Source organism: Phoenix dactylifera, chromosome 8 (genome assembly GCF_009389715.1).
Source record: "Phoenix dactylifera cultivar Barhee BC4 chromosome 8, palm_55x_up_171113_PBpolish2nd_filt_p, whole genome shotgun sequence".
NCBI lineage: Eukaryota > Viridiplantae > Streptophyta > Magnoliopsida > Arecales > Arecaceae > Phoenix > Phoenix dactylifera.
The window spans coordinates 30,769,426-30,785,284 of NC_052399.1; the positions used below are offsets into that span (position 1 = coordinate 30,769,426).

At 39.6% G+C, this 15,859-nt stretch overlaps 1 protein-coding gene across 1 annotated transcript; it reads right to left on the reverse strand.

The window, feature by feature from the left end:
• Nucleotides 1-665: 665 nt before the first annotated feature.
• On the reverse strand, nucleotides 666-7,958 carry LOC103707486 (protein WVD2-like 4). Its single transcript, XM_008791997.4, has 10 exons — nucleotides 7,529-7,958; nucleotides 6,792-7,084; nucleotides 6,498-6,699; nucleotides 6,313-6,371; nucleotides 6,123-6,181; nucleotides 5,683-5,760; nucleotides 5,489-5,582; nucleotides 5,334-5,405; nucleotides 5,123-5,233; nucleotides 666-1,422 (listed from the first exon to the last, which is right to left on the reverse strand). Exons 2-10 carry the CDS (start codon nucleotides 7,041-7,043, stop codon nucleotides 904-906), a joined length of 1,446 nt encoding a protein of 481 aa, XP_008790219.1. The 5' UTR covers nucleotides 7,044-7,084; nucleotides 7,529-7,958; the 3' UTR covers nucleotides 666-903.
• Nucleotides 7,959-15,859: the final 7,901 nt, after the last annotated feature.

The window sequence follows — 15,859 nt, forward strand, 5'->3', positions numbered from 1 at the left end:
CATGATAAAGATATCTTTAAAGAAAATGAATAAGAAGACCCAGATACAAGCTGTTAAATTGGAATATGGATGCATAAAAAAAAAAAACCCTATAAATCATATCACTGAAACACCTACATGTACAAGTGTATATACGTATGCATATATGATGTATCTATATGTGTATGTATGAATGCATCGTAGCAGTCACATTCATTACATGGCAGCTATTTTAATGGCATAATCTTTATAAATGGCAGAAACACAACCTCCCCAAAGCAGGTTTCTGGTTGTATCTTTTCTGCAAAAGAATGATTGATCTCCCTTCACAGCATCAACTGCTGGATCATGCCTCGTACAGATCTCAAAGCACTCCAAACTCGCTCTTTCATCTGTTTGCACAGATCTTATGACAGCTGCAGGACAATCCGACGGTGCACGTCACGAAAAAAAAAGGATGAAGCAGGTTCAGCCTGCATATACAGCATTAATTTGAAGTAGAAAATGATGGCCAGATTGGCCAGACTACCAGTCACTTCAAGTGAGACTGCGAAAGGGGCAAGGCAGCTTGTACCAGGAAAGTTTCCAGCAAGAAGTGCTCTACCAGCTCCAATCTGATTTGAGCTATAGTAATCAGCATAGACAGAAAAGCCTGGCTTCTAGGCAATATAATCAACTCACTCACATCCAATCCAAAATCATTATCAGCTTCCATCAACACATAGGAGGCTAATATACATGACTCAAAACACAAAAATAATCAAATAATATACATTACACCGACTTATGTCCATCAAAACAATATCCGCTCAGGAAACAATTAAATGCATAAACATGAAAACAGCATCATACTTTCCAGGAAGCACAAACCTCACTATTCACAAATGTGCACAAACAAATATATAGGACAGGAGGCTCAATTCGTCAACCCTGAACTGAAACTTCATTGGTAGCAATTCCAGGATTAGAAAAGTTAAGGATAGCTTGAGCTTCCTCAGTTGTGTTCTGCGGAATGGCTTTAGCTTCTCCAGTTGTTTCCTCTGGAATAGCTTTAGCTTCTTCACTCATGTTCTCCAGAAACACAGACTCAACTGCTACGCCTGCTTCTGGATGAGGGACTTCCATTGATTTGTCATCATTCTCTTCGACCTTTGGTTTCTCAATTTTGGGCTTTTGGTTTGAGACTTTTGGCTTTGTGCCAAGGGGCTTGGTCTCAGGCTTTGCAGCTGTTGATTTCTGAGATGGCATCCTCGAAAGTGATTTCTGAGTCGGTTTCTTCAAGGCTGTGGACGCTCCTTTATTGTTTGCTGCACCTTCCTTTGACTTGCTTGTGTCAGAAGCAGGGTGTGGGCTGACACTTGAACCTTCAGAAGGGTTGTCTGTGGCAGCAACAGATGGCTTGTTCCGTCCCAGCTTTGGCGATCTAGGACGTGTCGGTGGGATCTGTTATGCGATCAAACAATTAGTAGCAGTATAAAACAATCATGTTCTTGCAACATACATGCAGCTTTATCTAAACATGGATGCGCACAATGTCAAAATATAAGCACACGGCAACAAGCAATACATGTTCATGTAATCATTATGAACACAAAGCTTCTAAGAGCACCTACTACTTGTGCAATAATTAATAAGAGAGATGAGGAACAACCTATAGCATGATTTTAAAGAAAAAATTTGAAATATGCTAGATGAAGGGTCGAGAAGTGCTAAGCAATCAAGAAAATTCTAGTTTTTTTTTTTCACGGGCTGAAAACTTGGTTGTAAGCCTCTTCAGGGTTATTGGCGTACTCCATTAGTAGTAATAAAAGCTGCTAAACACATCAGGGTTGCTGTGACAATATCAAATTTCAAGTGCTGCAGCAATCAACACCCTACACATTAGCACAACAACTACTAATATCTTGTTTATATTTTTATTCAAAACAACTTTTTTTTTGCTTTGATATGGAATACCACAGATGCAAGAACTGCACATGCCCTGACAGCAGGTTATTGCTTTTGGTACCAGCAAATGGCAACAAAAACCCAAATCATTGAAAAACATGACGAAGTGTAAATTCAGAGGAGAAACAATGTTTGTGATGATTATGAATATTTGGTTTCAATTTTCACGCCAATACTCATGTTACATGACTTTATCAGCCATGCCATTTATGGATTTCATTGACCAGCTATCTGAAGAGAGAATAAATATTCTACAAACCTCATCCTACTAAAGTTGAAAGGTTCTCAATTCAATGATTTCAAATTAGAAGTTCAATATGGCTTTGGAGTTGTTATATGTAAGGACATTATCAAAAGCATGCAGCACTCTCACGTACCATCATTTTCAAAATACAACTATAAACAGCAAATCTTAACAACTATATGGAGTCTATATTATGGATCGAGATATATGCTACCGGAATTTGGAAAGCCTTTGTGAAGCAGCTCTCAACCTGACATCATCCAATTATGAATTGGTGCCAAATTTTTGGCCAAGGCTACCCTGGGTGAAACAACCTTAAGGGTGATTATGATGCATTTGTATTTGTTAAGCAAGATGCCTCTAGGACTTTCTTCATTTGCAATGGCGCTTCCAAACTAATCGCAATTAGGATGTTACATCTCACCCACAATCATCATCATCATCATTGCTTACAGAAAGAGGATAGCAACAACAAGAAACAGCGGTTGGCTGTTGAAGGGGGTACTTATATGAAAGACGATAGGAGAGTGATCATGAAAGTGTGGACAACATGGACATGAAGGTTAGGGATGATGGCTGAAGAGTAATGATAACGGTAGGAGCATTTAATGGCGAAAGACTTTCAGAAGCTAATATACAAGCTGAAGACAGAGGAAGGGAGTTGGGGGAGAGTGGCTGCACTACTCATAAAATTAAATTGGGACAACAAGAGAACAAAATTAGATATTTCAACATGTCTATTGAACCACGTAATTGACCAACTGTATTGCTGATGGTACTACCTAGTGCTGATACAAACGATCAAACTGGCTGATCATTATACGAAAAGACTTCTGGGCATCAAGTCTTGCAAATCATAGGGACGAAAAATCGCGTTACACATCAAACACTGCAATCAGAGCGGACAGCGGAACAAACCTTGGAAACTTTAGAGAACAATAGAACATATTTTCCGACACCAAGTTCAACAGGTTTTCTGATCAAAATAAGTCTAAAATGCGTAGTGCTGAATGCGTTAATATGGAGTTGAAGGGGCTAGGTGAAATATAAAGGGCAAGGTGTAACCCAAAATATATAAAATGATACTCATGTGAGATTACTATTTGCCTGTATGTTTTGTCCAAGTAACTGCGTCCCCTTGATAACATGTCCAAACTTAAAAAAACTTAAAATTTCAATGGTGGCCAAATATAAAGTACCCCTCCAACTGTTAAATTTAGGAAGTTAATGAATGCTCATGTTGACCAACTCCAAACACTAAATTTGGTCAAATGATTCACTTCAGAGTGTATATGTTACACCATATTAAACCAAGATATACAAGGCCTAAATTGGAGATGAAGAAGCTTAAGCATATGCATTATGCCACATGTTTTTGGACGCCAACATGTTTGCAGCCATAGAATGCATATCTTTCAATTAATATTTATATAAACATTAATCAAATATCAGTTCAACTTCTGCCAAAAAGTCCTATCTACTGTTTCATTTAACTCTAAAAATTTTGACATCATGACTTGAACTTCTCAAAGACACTCACTAGTTATAACATATGAATGAGAGTTGTCAGTCTGCATTAGGATATCTATCCAGAATTAAGTTTCCTAATTTGTTTATTCACTTGGTACAGACTCAGGTTTGTAATTCAAAATTCACTGCCAACTAATGAGCCCAATATGATAGATGTAGGATTAGACAATAAATTTTGTAAAAGTAAAACAAATGTATTCTAATTTTGATTAGGATTTTTGGCTGTTGGAATCCAACATCATTACAAAATTTGAGTGAGAAAAAACTAAACCCTTTGATCAGTAAAAAGTGATAAATAATACATGTGAAAAATTGAGGTTTATACAGCCGTTGAGATTTATATAGGACTAACATGTTTTGTTTCCAAATTACTTACCATCTGAGAGCTTTTACAAAGGATATTCTCCCACTTTCACACATTATCCCTCGTCGGGCCTCCTACTTATCTCCCACCCACAGAAAATCTCCTACTATTTTAGAATCCCGTTCTCGGCAGCTTTTAAACAATTTAGTTCCATAATGTAAGCATCACAAACTCTCCATAACAAAGCACACCTCAAACTTTATCCATTGAAAGAAAGTTAAATGTTTTCTTTATTTTTCCATCTTTCGTATTAGATCAAATTGTATTGCAAATCCATTTGAAACATCTTCTTGCAAAACAATTATGCAACTAGCAATTTAGGTAACCCTGGTTAAGAAACTCACCAAATCATTTACTAATGCTATATTTTTTACTTCAATATGTTTTGAAGCCCTAGAATGCATACCTTTTAGATCAACATTCAAGTTTATTTTTAGTGAGAAATCAATCTGACTCCCAACTAAGAGCCCTATCCTTTATTCTGTTTAAAACTACAAAATTTCTTCATGGTTCAAGAGTACTAAGTCATCGGTTTGAATTTAAGCACTAGAACTAGCACATCAATCAGCACTACCAGTTGCCCCAGAATATCACACTATCAAAAAAACCCATGAAATCATGTGTGATTGCTATGCGATGCCCATATATCACTTATTTTTGCAATGCATATTTCTCTTGACAACAAAAAGCAGAAATCAAATGTTATGCAGAGTTGAAAACATATCTGATGCAACAGAGATGGACTGCTTGACTTGTTTTGTCAATCTTAAAGAAGATGAAAAGGTATCCACCTAACTCTTAATCTTAAACAAGAATAGAAGGTATCTCCAAATTATGCTTGGCTACACAAATATGAGAAAGCCCAAGATTTATTTCAAAGTGATTAATATAAAAAGAAATGCAACAATATAGTACAGTTAGTGTTGTTTTTAAGCATCAGTTATACTACATTTGGTGTTCCCACATATCAAATTTAAGTTGTAGATGGTGAAAATGCACCTACTCATGCATGCACAATGGAAAGATAAAAGGGAAAAGAAGAATGACTATGGAACTACCTTCTTTAATTCAGCTTTTGGAGGACCAGGTTCTTGATAAAAGCTTGGCATTGGTGTGGCTTTAAAAGTCAAGCTCTTCCTCAGCTGTCTGATCTCAGCCTCCTGGCTTTCCTGTATTATAGTATTTCTAGAGAACTTAGTTAATAGGTATATACGGAAAAGCTTTCAAGAACAAACAAGAAATACTTCAATGTTTATATGAGCACATTACCTTAGATTTTGCTTGCAAGTTAGTCTTTTCCAATTCCTTCTGATGGATCTTCTCCTCTAATTTCAAGAAAAACTGAGAAACCAATATCTATCACTTCTCTGGCTGCTAAGAGAAAACATACCACAAAGAAGCAAGAATTCAATCTATTGACTGACCTCCTTGCGTTTCTCGGCACGCTCGTCCAACCTGAAGTTAAAAACAGAACCAGTGCTCTTTCGTTGGGCTGTTGCACGAGGAGTGGTGGTACTTCTGGATAAGAAATATCGGAAGCCTAAAGACCAATTTCTAGAACATATATAGAGAAAGTCCGAATTGAGAAATGAATGGACAAGCAAGCATGAAACGTTACGAGGTAGTGGAGTGGGCATCATCATCATTTTTTGCTGGTAAGGAGCGTCTCGAGGGCCTTGTATTTCCATCATGTGATCTGTCAAACCAATTTGGTCAAGTGGGATAGTCATTCAATTATAGAAGGGAACTGGGATGGCAAACTATAAAGATTGAAATGCATGATGGATGTCCTGCACTGGTGGTATTATGCTTTTACTATTTGATATCTGTGTGCATATGTCAGGCTTTGGACTTTGACCGACATCATACCTGTTAAATATTTACTATTACCATGTTTCTCATGCAAATCTAATTTATCTGCTGAACACCGCGGCCCCATACAAAAAGTTACCGAACATTTAATGATCTCTACAAACTTCATTACTTTTATAGCGCATTAGGAGAGAAACAACTGAAGGAAAACCACTAGTAAAGCCTGCTTCATAGAGAAGAACTTACTTCACGGCTTCAGAAGAAGTACCATTGATGGTTGCGTCCACCAAGCCAGATTTCACTTTCTGGTTTCAAGGATGGATTGGAAAGGGTCAGTAAAACAGGAGGATGCCATGAGCCAAATGCAACATTTATTCAGATTCTGAAGTCTTTCTTTAACAAAGAGCAGTTTGTCAGCCTGCATTCAGAGACTCACCAATGACTGCTGAGTACTGCATTCAGCAGCGAAGTTAGATTGCTTCGAAGGAAGCTCACCTGCATTTCAGCCCACAAAATTAAGCATAGAAGAATGTGTACTGCCAGAGTGTATCAAATGAAAGAAAGATGAAAGCAAACAATTGGTAATTAAGGGTCGAACTTTGGAGCCATTTGAGCCCAAACCTTTTACATCTGCTTTCCCCTGCTTCACAGGAGTGGTGCTCTTCCTCAGACTGCTGGCAAGAGTACCTCCGGCAGGGAATGAAAGGCTCTGTGAAAGGCTAGGTTTTTTGTTTCGTGATTCTACAGGGGCACCATTCTGACCACCTCGATCCTTCTGTGTTTTAACACTCTTCAATCGATTGCCTCCATCAGATCCAGTTCTCTACAAAATAATTCATCTTTCGTCACCTGATTTACATTTCCCACTGAGTTGGAAACAAGATGGGCAAGAAGAAAGAAACAGCAGTCTTATACCTTTGAAAGATTCGAGGCTTTGTTTGCCACAATAGCCTCAGAGCCTTCATTCCCTCGTCCGGATGACTTAGGACCATCTTCTTTAGATGGATCTCCGACCAGGACACCGCTAGCTTGTACAGCATCAGCACCATTTTCAATAACTTCATTCTTCTCGTTTACGTTTACATTTGAACTGAATTCGTTGGCCTCTGGAGCTTTTGCCAAAGCCCCATTCTCGAGCTTCAGTTCAACTCCATTGCCAGCCTCCATCGCACTACGGTGGAAATCTAGAACCAACCAGCTACCGAACTCTGCAACCGTTCACTTTAAAAATCACATCCTTGGCACAAGCATAAGCCTTAATAACTACGTGATAGCTGGAAACATGTTACAAATCTAACAAGAAACCAAGATTCTACTTCTAATATTCTCCTTCTGTTTCTACTAGACCGGTTCCCAACTTCCGTTACTGAATGCGCCTCCAATATGCTTTCAAATCGAAATCGCACTCGAGATGATCCGGCATCTGAAGCTAATTCTAGTGAAGCGGACCAGCATAACGTTAAAAAAAGGTCAGCATTTTCGAAAGATCTACATCGATTTCTCCATGAAAAAAGATAGATCCCGACTAAAAAACACTCGCGGTTGATTAAAAACGCCGCCTCTCTCGAATCGGCATGGAGAACTCCAAAAAAAATCGAGAAACACAGGAGGCGGAAGCAGATCAAGAAGAGTAGGAAGAGATCCCGCCATACCTACGGAGCTCAACCACTGAATTCAGCTTCAGGAAGAGAAAACCCTCGAGCGATTAGCGAAACAAGCGAGAGCCGCCATGATCTGAACTGACCCGGAGAGATCGAAGCGCCGGAAGTCGGATCCAGTAAATCCGAGATGATCCTCTTCTCGGCCCCCTCCCTCCGCGTTGAGATCGAGCAACGGCGATCTCGGAGACCCCGATTCGGCCGCCGGCGATCTGCGATTCGCTTCGCCCCTCTCCACCCCTCTCCCAAGACGACAAAAAGGTCGGGCGAGATTTTTTTATTTCAAACAAGAGATAAACGATGCCCCTCCCGTCGCGACGCCGGGGTATATACGTAGGGTGGGGGGGAGCGAAGCCTAAAAATAACGGCCGTTGTAACAGTGCAACGGCTGTCGACCTGTGGTGGCTGTAAGAACTGCCGCCGTGAGAACAGCCTGTTCCGCTAAATAATCATACCGCCTTTCTAAATAGCCATAATTTATTGGTTGTTGCCACGTCACTTCACCCAAGAAGACACGATTTGCCAGCTGCGTGCGGATGCCGATCGCATGGGTACGGGATTTGGATCCGATGGATGAGCCGAGATGGGAGACGCAAGGAAACCCGTCGCTGGTTGGAAACCCTGGTACCATGAGCATAGGGAATTATTGCAACTTGATATTTTCGCTACCCATCTTCAGAAATGTCATGTTTAAATTAAATCTTCAATATGGCTGGAATGTTTTTGTTAGGGTTCGGAACCTTCACAACTTCTAAATGGTACCATTATGGATAGCCATCTTAAAAATAGATAATATTTATTTATTTCTAAAATATGACAAAATATTGTTAGCACAATATAGGGTGCATACGATGATTAAAAAAAATAGCCTATGTTTAAGATGGATGATGTGGAGATGGAAGGGAATCCTTTAATTTTTTGTAAGCTCTATTTCATATTTATGTTTTTATTTTTAGGATAAGGCTTAAACAATGACTGCACTACTTTTTATCCAAATAATAATATCCATATGAGATTATCTATTTTTATTGTACTGAAAATAAAAGCTATAATTAAGACATAGCTATTTATTTACAAGTATTTACACATGACAAAAAAAATATAGCATTTTTTATTGGCGATCAAAAATAGCAAATGCCGTTTGAAATCATCCATGCTAATTGTTTATTGAATATGATGATTTGGATTCATTTGTAAGCACTGATCTATAACTAAGAAATAGTAAAAAAATAACATCATTTCCATGCCGAAGGCATTCATCAGGCATATATTACGGATGAAGGAGAGCTCGATGTCAAAATTTTTGCTTTTCCATCCGATCAAAACAAGCCATGTGGATTAAGTTTGATTTTGATTCAACCAAAGTATATAAAAATTATGTAACTCTTGCTAAGCTTGAAAAAAGTTCCATCGTGAAAATCATACTAAGGATAAAGACTCAGGCCAAGCAAATAGAATTTAGCCATAATATAAATGAGCGGATAGAAAAATCAAGTCTTGGCCATAAAAGAAGGTCGATAGAAGACCAAGATGATCCCAAATTTCAAAAAATAGAGGATTATATTGTAGCTCGAAGGAGGGAAGAAGCTAACACAAGCTACGTCAGGATAAGTTAAAAGTCGATAACATTTAACTATCAGGCTAGTAATTAAATAATGAACCTGCTTGTGCACGTGTGCAGTAGAAAGATAATTGGCAGCAATTAGCAGAATTACCAAGAGAGAAGATTAGATGTGTGAAGTAATTATCAGAACGGACAATTATTGTGCTTAAGGAAAAGTTATTATGTATTAGTATAAATAATCATACTTTATAAATGGATCCTTCTCGATAATCAATCCAATATATCTTTATCTTTTATCTTACCTTTAATATACAGTTTATCCTATAAATTGGCGTAAATTAGTTTTCTACCATAGCTCAATGCTACACCCTTATTGTAGCCCAGGACTACACTCCTACTATCGCCCAACGCTATAACTCTTTTTATTTCTATCTCCTTTGAATAGTAGTGTGATGGTGATGAAAGTCTTTGAAGGTTAAGGCACATGAACCCATGGTGCTCTCTATCCTCCCTATAACCCATATCTTTTCAGCTAGTCCAATATCGGTGGCATGCCCACGCATGCATCCAAACCTCGCCTTGGCAAGTTTGGTAGGTCACCTTCTGCCTCGACCAACTAAGCTTTTCAGAGATCCTGAGTTCTATGGCTTGCTCGAAACAGGATGGAAAGTGAGGCAACAAGATTTCTAGCATATCCGGTGGGAAAAAAAGGGCGTCGACATATTTTTTGACACACCCGATGGGAAACTTTGTGGCCATTATCATACTATATCTAGTGGAATGCTGCATAGTCATTATCATGCTATTTCTATTAAGACAACTGTATATATGCCATCATGCCACTATCGGAGGAAGCAACATTTTTAGCGCTGATGGAATGACGGTTTAAAGAGTTATTTCTATATTTGAAAGTCGATATGTAAGGCCATAATATAGTATAGTGAGTCCTAAGTGAAGACATTCATTACCATCCTTGCAATGGATGAATGCAAATATCATCTAGCATGTGAATGTACCGCAGTGCACGAGGAATTGGAGTTAGAGACTTCAGCTCATCAGGAGGTAATAGCTGAAGACTATAGCATGAAGACCTTGGAATTTGCTAAGAGTTATCATGAAAGTTATGCCAGCGAAGTTGCGATAGACCAAACCATCGAGGGATATTTTCATCAATACTTAGCTGAAACTTGAGATTATTGGTCATGACAAGGTAGAGAGCATGCCAACAATAGTTCTTGTTCGTTTGCCCATGAGTGAAGGGTAAACATAGAGTGGCCTCATAATATTAGTCATGAGCATCACAAAGATTGGGGGCAAGCTTATCAAATGAAGCTTCCAAAAGTTTTCTATATGATGTGTGTACCATATTGATAGAGGAAAAAATGGGTCATCCAGCCCACAACTAAAAGGCCGCCTAGTTTTGGCCCATTTAACACCAACAATAATCAGATGAATCTTTACATTGGCCCCAGGGCCAGCTCGTCCTCGGAACTTCGCCGGAAGCTGCACCAACTCCGGACGTTCGCCGACCAAGTTTGGGGTGCCTCTAGACAAACGCCGGCCCATCCCGACCAAGTTCGGAACGCTAAACCCCCAGCAATATACTCCGATCCTCGAGCTCGGGGCACACCTCCGAGCACACCTCAAAACCCACGAAACCGAGCTGCTTCCAGTATTCGCCAGGCCGACCTCGTCAAACACATGATGCGACTACTTAACGAGCTCGACCTCATCAACGACCGCACCATGTGCGAGCCTACGCCCACCTACGCGGCCGTACTCCACCACACTGATGTGTCATGTCTCTATAACCAGCCAACAGTAGTCAGACGACACCCTGCCTACTTCAGCCATACCTTGCTGTGACTGTCAACACCCTACTGTTCTCAAAAATGGGCTGTACCGCACGTCACTAGCCAACCTGAGCTGCGCGCCATCCGGCTTAGAGCCATGCCCCCTCATGATGGAGACTGACAATACCTTCGTCACCCGGGCCACTCCACCGAAGCCATAAATAGTTCGGTCATGTAGTTTCTAGGAGACCTTTTCTTGGCTAGACCAAAGATACCCCACTCTAACTTGATCGTCGGAAGGCTTTGTGCAGGTCCACAGCTGTCGTGCAGAAGACGGCTCCCGTCTTCCCCTTTCCAGTACCGGCGGCTCCCTCGGCTTCACCTGCATGGTCACCCTCGGGCCAGATTTGAACCACAACACATATGTTGGGGGGTAATATAACAATGTAGGGGCTAATTCAACCTCAGGCATTACAAATGATCAAAGACCTTTATGTAGATTTTGGATGGTATGGGTCTCAATATCACTAGATAACCATTAGAAGATCGGAGAATTAATGAATTCGGTCTAAAAACGGAATAAATTATAGTATTATATTATAGTCAAGAGTGTATTCTATTGAATTTTGGCCAAGAGGCTGATACAAAATGCGTTGCCTTATTCTCATCTAACATCCTCTCATGAGTCTTTTGATCTTACCTACTCCTCTTGAAAAGTGTAAGCATTTAACTGCATTTTAGGCTACACCCAAGACTAGATCTCTTCTTATTTCTGTATTCAAACTTTGCCTATTCTTCTTCCAAGCTTCATGCCCTACGAACATCAATTAGCTTTGCTCCAAAGGATTTAATCTAGTTTCTTCGGGTTGGCCAATAACTAATTAACAATGACAACTTTAGACAGTCTGGGTAGAAAATCATTAGCCGTATTTGCTAAAAGATAAGCCAAGTGTTGATGGAAAATAAGCACACAGAGAGCCCCGTTACTTTGTTACGTTTAGGCTAAGCATAGGGTTGAATGGGTCGATATGCAAGGTTCTCACTTCACTCTTGGTTTAGGCTGATGAATCCTTCACCGTCATTGACCTGCCAAATCTTCAAGGCATTCCACACACCGTGATTCATTGTTGATGATCGTGGATGTAAAATGAATGCAGCATGTTGTGGGCTCATATATAGATGTAGCTAATACTAGTGGAAAGGATACGCGCAGATTACCAAAGGTAGATAGTTGAGTAAAAGAGCAGCCTTCAATCAACAGATCAAAATCATAATTGCGAGATTGTTATTATGCAAGTATCGAAGAGGCAATAATGGATATTTTGTTAGCCTCATGATCCTCAGCCAATGAGATGTGGGAAGCATTGTTTATACCATATCTCAATAATTTAGCTGGCAGCTAGAAGAAAAAGGCACATGGATTAAGTTTGATTGAATCAAAATAGGTGAGAATGGTGTGACTCTTGCTGAGCCTAGATAGAGTTCAACCATGAAAATCGGACTAAGGATGAAGACCTACGTTGGGCAAGTAGAATTCGGTCATAATGTAGATGAGTAGGCCAAAAGATCAAGTCTTGGCCATGAAAGATGGTCGATAGAAGATCGAGACAATCCCAGATTCTTAAAAAATAGAGGATTATACTTAAGACGGAATGAGGAAAGATGGCCAACATAAGCTACATCAGGATAAGTTAAAGGCTGATAAGGTATGACTATCGGTCATAGAATGACCATGCATGTGTATGAGCACAGTAGGAAGATGGTTGGTAGTAGTTACCAGAACCATCGAGAATAGAGACCAAACATAAGAAGCAACCATTTAAGTGGACAGTTGTTGTGTTTAAAGGTAGTTATTATGTATCACTATAAATCAGTAGATCATACTTTGTAGATGTCTCCTTTTTTGATAATCAATCCAATGAATATTTATCTTTTATCTTAGCTTAAGTCTATCTTTTATTCTAGAGTAGGTGTAACATAGTTTTCTACTATAACCTAATGTTACACCGTTACCATAGCCCAGTGCTACAGTCTTACCATAGCCCAGTGCTACTCGCTTTTATCATAGCCCAATGCTACAATCCTATCCATTTTTATTTTCTTTGAATGGTGGTGTAACAGTGGTGAAGGTCCTTGAAGGTCAAGGAACCTAAATACATGCTACTCTTTGTCCACCCTTTGATCCATATCTTTTTGGATAGCCTAATGTTGGTGTCATTCTCTCTTTACCTGTGTCTATCTTGAATTATATTTCATTCCTTCATGTTAATGCATGTGTTGCCGCTAGAATCCGAGATCAACTAAGGTCAGTTGAGTCTCGAGGTGAGATTGAGGTCGGCAATGATTCGAAATGAAATGCTTTGTACTGATAGTTGGTGGATATGTAGGCTGAAACAAATCCTCTTGGCGGAGATTTTTCGGTGGGGGATCCTTCGATGCCCAAGTCAGTCGAATTCTAGAGAAACAGTGGAAGAGGAAGAAAGTTTGTAGAGAGAGAATGGAATCGAGAGAGAATGACTTATCTGAGGATCCTCCAGTTCTTCATATATATAAAGAATAGGGTCAGTAAGATTGTCAGATCATGCAATAACTGCACGATAATAGATCATCATGTAGTAGTTGCATAATAATGGCTTCCCTCGTTATGCACACGATGATAACTATGCTAATCGGGCAATTATAGTCAAGCTTGCATAACTATCATCGAGATCATGGTTGCATTATTGATTTAGCATTAATCACCTTCTAATAGCCTTCAATGGGACACGTGGCGCTTCCTTTCCGCTTGATTGGGGTGGAACTTCACTTAGGTCAGTACCAGGGTGAAGTGCTTCGGACCATATCGAGGTCATGAACTTTAGTCCATCCCGAGGTCAAGTTGGCAAATATTCACCACATCATTTGGACCCCACTTCCAAGCCTAAGGTCATTTTTCACTTCACGCAAAGGGAGTTGTTCTATCGAACTGACCGAGATCATACTTGATATCTCTAGAATCACGTAGAAGGTTTTGGAAGTGGTATTTAATGCGTCGTTTGATCTTCTTGAAGAGCCATTATTTTTGTACAATTTTTTTGGGCGTGATGGGACTTTCAAAAATATTTGAAATGATGATTAGGGTAGTTGTACTATCACTTTAATCTAGGCCATCCATATGCCTATAAAAGGAGTTTTCCTTATCTCTCTTCATTTGCATTTACCTTGGATTAGAGCATCATTATGCTGCAGGGATTGCTACTCTTAGCAAGGCTTCATCCAACCTCGACGAGCCTTCATCTCCTCCGGTGAGCCTTCATCTTCCCCAGCATCTCCAACGGGGAAGACTTGACCAAGGGTGTTAGCATCCTCGACTGCTCGCAGTACCTTCCTTTGTTTCACCTTCCTTTGGCTTTTTTTATCCACCTTTAAATGGCTGCTCTCTTGCTTGATCAGATTTCACCCTCACTCTTTCTATTAGTAGTTGTGAAATAGTAGGTGCTATCCTAACAATTACACATAACATTACATTTATCGATGCATGTTCGGCCTAGATGAGATATGATAATTCTTCATAGCTAAGACGTCATATAGTGCCTTTTCAAATAATTTTGTTACCTCATGTAAAAGACACATGAAAATGCTGGTTTACTTTGATTTATTGTAGATAATGTAGGACTGTTTTAAAGTTTAATCATCTACCCCTCCCTCCATTAATAAGGGATGAAATTCCTATCCGATACAAGCGATGTAATGGTGAAATATATTTTCTTAAATAATCATGATGCTAGTTGCTAGGATTTTATTTCAGCTCCTTGAAAACAAAAGGAAGGCATGAGAATATAGTAATAAGATGGAAATTTGCTCGCTCCAAATTTTATGTAGGAAGGGTGGGGATCTATCTCTTCCTTCTTGAGTTCAGAGCACACAACATAACTTTAGATGGACACAAGTGAAATGCCGAATAGAAATCAATATCGAAGATAATATTTGCCTAATTTTTTTGCTATTTTTTATGTTTTTTCCTTGAAAACAATATTTTTTGCTAAAAAATATAAGAAACAAAAAAGTTTCACCATATATGTTGTTCGAATTAGTTCATTTTTTCAAAAAAAATTAAATAAAAAGTAGAAATTAAACTCTAAATTATCCTGCAATATCTCCTCAATTTGTACTTTCAAAAAAAATTATAAGCAAACAATTCTATACTACAATTTACTTTTTACCTCTTGCATGCGTTCTCTCATTTTGTAATTGGGGTAGGACTTATGCAGCAGGACTATTTTTCCTTTTCATAATTAATGATTCCAATCTCGGTACTGTGGCTGCATTATAGCGACTTTAGAATCGATCCCATAGTTATGGCAAGCAATCCTAAAATTAATCAGTAACTTGTATATATCCTTTGCGAACATGCTTGAAAGTGTTTTATCACCTGGTAATAAAAAAAAAGAAATCAAAAACTCCCACGTGGCTACATCACAGTGGGTGCACTTGAATGCCGTGGATTCTAATCAGAGACTTTGCTGAGGGACAAGTCATCAATATCCATCATCTTATATATGGAAAACCGATTCCTATTAGGAAGAGGAAAGTAATATAAGTCCGAAGACGGATAGGTATTTGTATGTCCTATATATATGATGCCAATTCATGCCATGATCAGATACCCCTCTCAACCTATGCGACTGGGATATATTGTTCTCTTGTTGGATGGCGACGGCGACGGCGACGGCGACGGCGATGGCCTGCTGCCCACACGGTCTTGCACCTGCTACTTCGAATTGGCTGCATCGCTTCCGGCGGGTAGACGGCCGGTCGCAGTTCACGCTTCACCTTCAGTCGGAGTCATCTCATTGCAGCAGCAACAGCGAGGACGACGATGTTCGCATGGTAGTGGAGGTTCGTCCGAGATTCCGAGTGAGATTCACGGTGCCCTCGCCCGAGCAAGGAAGATCGTATCTGTTGGAGCCCGCCGAGGCGCCGGCGGGT